Source organism: Tigriopus californicus, chromosome 12, assembly GCF_007210705.1.
Source record: "Tigriopus californicus strain San Diego chromosome 12, Tcal_SD_v2.1, whole genome shotgun sequence".
In the NCBI taxonomy this organism is placed as follows: domain Eukaryota; kingdom Metazoa; phylum Arthropoda; class Copepoda; order Harpacticoida; family Harpacticidae; genus Tigriopus; species Tigriopus californicus.
Genome location: NC_081451.1, coordinates 12,356,618 through 12,361,399, shown reverse-complemented (window position 1 = coordinate 12,361,399; position 4,782 = coordinate 12,356,618). Strand labels below are relative to the sequence as shown.

Sequence of the window (4,782 nt, the reverse complement as noted above, 5' to 3'; positions counted from 1 at the left end):
CACTTCCCCTCTTATCTCATGTTCCTAGTGATAGGATAATTAATTCGTATTTATATTTGTGTATGTCTAGTAGTTGACAGTAGTTCTCAACCAGGACTATGAGGCAACGTGAAATTGGGGCTTGAAAATAGCACATGTATTGTGTTATGTAGTTCATCTTGTCACCAAAACACATCCTTCATTTTGTATTCTTCACTTTTTGAACAAAGGAATAAAATTATGTTATCAAGATGATTCTCTCTAATTGTTATATGGATATTCTGATGTTCTCTTCTCCTCTTTTCCTTAGAAGACTTTCAACTTTTTTCTAACCCCACCGTTCCTAAAAGAAGATTTTTTTTGTTGACCATTATGAATTGTAAAGTAGTTTTAATTGAATGAATGTCTTTATAGTTTATTGTGGAGCAGCCTTGACTTAAAAGTTGAAGAGCTTTAGCGTTCTTACTTTGATGCCCACCTTGGTAGATGCCCGAGCATTATTTCACGAAATCACCAATTTCATGTGTATCATAAATTTCATAACACTGACATAAATCACTTTCTCAACTTTTTATAACTGTTTTTTGGGTGATTTTCAGAGCCTAAATGGATTTTTTTTGACCAAAATCAATGACTACTTTTCCGACCCCCTAGTACTACTCTCAATACAATAGGACATGCGTGAACCATGTGTTTCAAGCTTGGTTGCAAGCTTTTTTCATCACATTGTGTTGTACATGTTGGTCACCAGCATCTGAATTGATTAATCTCCACCTAGACCGTCCTAGACCGTCGCAATTGAACACAAGTTTATTTTTATGCTGTAATCTAAGATTCACTGGAAGGACAATTGTTCACGACGTTCGTCATATTTCTTTGTTTTTGTAGCTTTAAAGTTGACGGATTTTGTAACCGATACAAGGAATGTTATTCAATGTAAAAGCTGTCATGTCTGAATGAATAATGAAAAACCAAGGCATAACGTAAATGGTCAAGAATAATAATATATCAGATCTATCCGTGGTATGGTTTGTCTGGATTTTCTCGAGCGAGCTTTTTTGGTTTGGTTTGGTTTTTCACGGGCTTTTCTAACCGATATTAGAGGGAAGCAAATTAAACAATGAAGGAGCCCGAGAAAGAAGAGAAGTGGACTTCATTGTTCGAACTAGCCTGGATTCTCTAAGGCTTGAAGGTGCTCTCAAAACGCACATTAAGCCTCTACGGTCACTAGAATTGACCCTAAACCCTGGGTTGGGACAAAGCTCATGGATACTTTTGAAAACGTACAATATCAGATACCTTTCGTACCTTCTCTGAGTACTGTACAATCCCAACCGTTCTAACCTTTCCCAATACGAGAGCTCTCTCATTCCTGTGATGTTCCTAGTGAAACATCTTTGGACTTGCTCGACCTTTTGCAAACCTGCTGAACTCATTGGAGCCCAAATGGGTGAGGCGTATTCAAGATGTGGCTGGACAATCGACTTGTACAGAGTTAGCATCGTGATGCTATCTCTGGACTTAAACGTGCGATATATCCAACCACACATTTGAAAAGCCTTACCCACCTTCAGCTGGATATGCTCATCGAACTTTCCATTATTTTGGAGGACTACACCTAGATCTTTCATAGATGAGACCTGCTCAATATCTTTACCTCCATTATCTACGAGTGGAGTATTTAAAGGAGTTGACCCAAATGTCATTGAGCGGAATTTCATTCCGTTCAGGGCCATATTACTCTCAGTTACCCAAGAGTAGATTCGATTTAAGTCCTTTGCAAGGCTACTGGAATCTTGGCCATTCCTACCAGAAACTAACTTTGTATCGTCAGCATAAGAAGAGAGACTGGCAGTGATACTAAGCTTTTGAAGCGGGGCAACGAATATTATAAACAAGAGGGGCCCTAAGATCGAACCCTGGGGAACACCTGACTTGACATCATGTATGTCACTAAGGGATCCCTCAACCTTAACCAATTGCTTCCTACCAGAAATGAAACTTTTTAACCAATTGAGAACCCTGCCTTGGATCCCAATTTCATGGAGCCTGTTAACTAAAAGCCCATGATCTACCTTGTCAAAGGCCTTGGCAAAGTCGAGATAAACTACATCAACTGATTCATGACTCTCTAGTCCCTCAATAACCCGCTCAATATGTTCAATCAGTTGGGTAACCGTGCTAAAATGTGCTCGGAACCCATGCTGGCTAGGAGGAAGGACTTCATGAATATCAAGAAATTCAACAAGTTTGAACTTCATGATCTTCTCAAACACCTTCGCAATATTCGAAGTGAGAGAAATCGGCCTGTAATTACTGGGGAGCGACTTATCTCCCCCTTTAAAAATTGGAACAACATGAGCTAACTTTAGTGAAGATGGAAACTTGCCCTGATCCAAGATGCAGCGCATCAAGTACGAGAAAACAGGAGCGAGAACCAGTGAGCATCTCATCAGAAACTGAGATGTCACACCATCAGGACCAGGAGAGCTGGAAAGCCTCAAGTCCCTTATGGCCTCTAAAGCATCTTGATCTGTGACTACAAGATCATCTAAACGCTCAGCTTGACTAACCATGTCAATCTCAACAGACTCATCTTCAGAGCAATGAGCTGTTGCTTCCGAACTCAGTGGGGTTGAAAACACACTAGAGAACTGATCTCCAAGCATGTTAGCCATAGTCTCTACATTGCTAATGGCTGCCCCATCAACCTCAAAAGGCCCAACAGAGTGTTTCATTTTTCTCTTAGAGTTCGCATAAGAGAAAAATGCCTTCGGATTCGACCTGACCTCCTGAACCACCTTACTCTCAGTTTGTAACTGGTCATATTCGATGGAGGCCTTAATCTTACCCTGAACTACGTCCAACTTTTTTTGGAGACTAGCCACAATTACTGGATTCGAAGTGCTCTTCAGCCTTTTTGTTAGTTTGCAACTCTTTTTGAACAAGGTCTTCCTATATTTTGGAATTTTTGTCCGTGTACCACCTTTCGGAACACATACAGAGATTGCTAAACTGGAGCAAAAAACTTTGACTCATTATTGTGCATCTTATTTTTTTCAAAATAAGATTGAAAATGGCAATCTTTTCAGAAGTCCTTGCAGGTTTTGATTGTGATATTACGTTCAATGGTACTTAAATCGAGGATATCGGAACAGCTATCAAAATTATTAGGTTAAAGTTTTTACCGTTATCTAATTTCTTGTGCTTTCGCAGGTCGTATTGTTTGTTTGAATGCGTATGCCAAGTACTTCAATGACGAGAATAACCTGGAATCCAAGTGTCCCATTCATGCCCCAAGCAATGAGGGAGAAGGATGGGCGGAGAAAGAGGCGGGTACACAATTGCCAAGTGTGAGCGTGTCTCTGGCTATTCTTGGGCCAAATTTGAAGCAAGTCTTAAAGGTATTGTTGGCACTGATGTTGGAATGTTTAAGAAGCTCTCTATTTCTTTTTGCTGTGACATCATGCTTTTGATATACTCGATTTGGATTTCTTGGCATTTTAGTGGCTTAGTTTTTACTTAATTCGATGACAAAAAGACCTTTGATGACGTTCGAAAATAATTCAACTTAGTATTCATGGCTCATTCATGTATGACGATGTACACTAGACAGTCAGGTTATGATGATTAAATTATTGTAGTGCTTGAAATGATGCATAATTGATGATACCTTCTATTTTTGTTGAGGATTCTCAACGTTCTATACTCATGATAGAAACTTATTTAACACAGGACTGCTAGAAGAAGAATGTAATTGTAGTTTTTGCATCGGAAAGTACACGTCCCAAACAAATAGCAGTTTCTATTTTTCCTTTGTACATAGGGCATGCCAACCTCGCAGAGTTCAGACTGGCACATCCTGTCTTTTCTGTGCCTTCAAGCCGTTTCCTTCAGAATATACCCATACTTTGATTCAGAACTGCTGGCGGAATCTTTTGGCAATTGTTTGAAACTTTGCCTTCATTAGTATTAGAGTATGAACAAACACAACATAAGAGTAATTTTTTTCATGCCTTTGGATCAAGTTCGAAACTTGGAATTGCCATTACCTGTTACCGCTCAGTCTGGACGGATTGAACGAGTTTCTATCATGGTAGTTTTTGCAGCGATTGTGGCGCCGCATGATTAGCCCATTAAGCTCCTATTCCGATTCTGTACTGCATAAGGCGTTTCACTCTAGGAGCACCAAGGCTCGGCCCCTCTCTACACCATTCTCCATTGCTACAACGCCAATTCAGACTACGATCCTCTGGAAGAGGATTCCATCGATGGGGTTCCATTGGAGCACTTGGTGTCTGCTGTGAAAGGGGTTCAAATTGTCTCAAACTCATCTGGGATCAAGTCCATCGTTCTGGTGTCCCCCGAAGAAGAGGTTAGCGGGTTTCTGATCTACTCTTGATAATATTGCCTAAATCATTCTTTTTCTTTCCCTTCCCTATTAACACGGTGTTACTCACAATACTGATAAAGATTTTTTGCAAATGCTAAGACTTTTAATCATGATTTTCGTTGTTATTGAAACAGAAGGAACATTTTTTGTAAAAAATCATTTTGGATTCTAGCTCAGATTAAAATATTAATCCAATTAAAACCTACAAAGAGATAGAATTTTTAAAAACGTAATCAACAGATGTTGGAAGTAACCTTAGGTGCGTTTCCAACTAAAATTTTATTCAGATCCATGGAGCAAACTATAAGATATCTCGTTTTAAAAGATTGCATTTTCATCGAATTTGACAGCAAATTGCTCCGGTTATAGCTTAAAGCAATTGCCAAGAAATATGATAAGCTTTTTCTATG

At 39.3% G+C, this 4,782-nt stretch overlaps 1 protein-coding gene across 1 annotated transcript in view; it reads left to right on the top strand.

Annotated features, from left to right (window-relative positions):
- LOC131891360 (meiosis regulator and mRNA stability factor 1-like) overlaps positions 1-4,782 on the top strand; it is a gene marked incomplete at its 5' end in the record, with an annotated part of 22,538 nt that overhangs the window by 12,277 nt on the left and 5,479 nt on the right. The window contains 2 exon segments of the mRNA XM_059240891.1: positions 3,196-3,383; positions 4,163-4,354. Coding sequence (XP_059096874.1) covers positions 3,196-3,383; positions 4,163-4,354 — 380 coding nt within the window.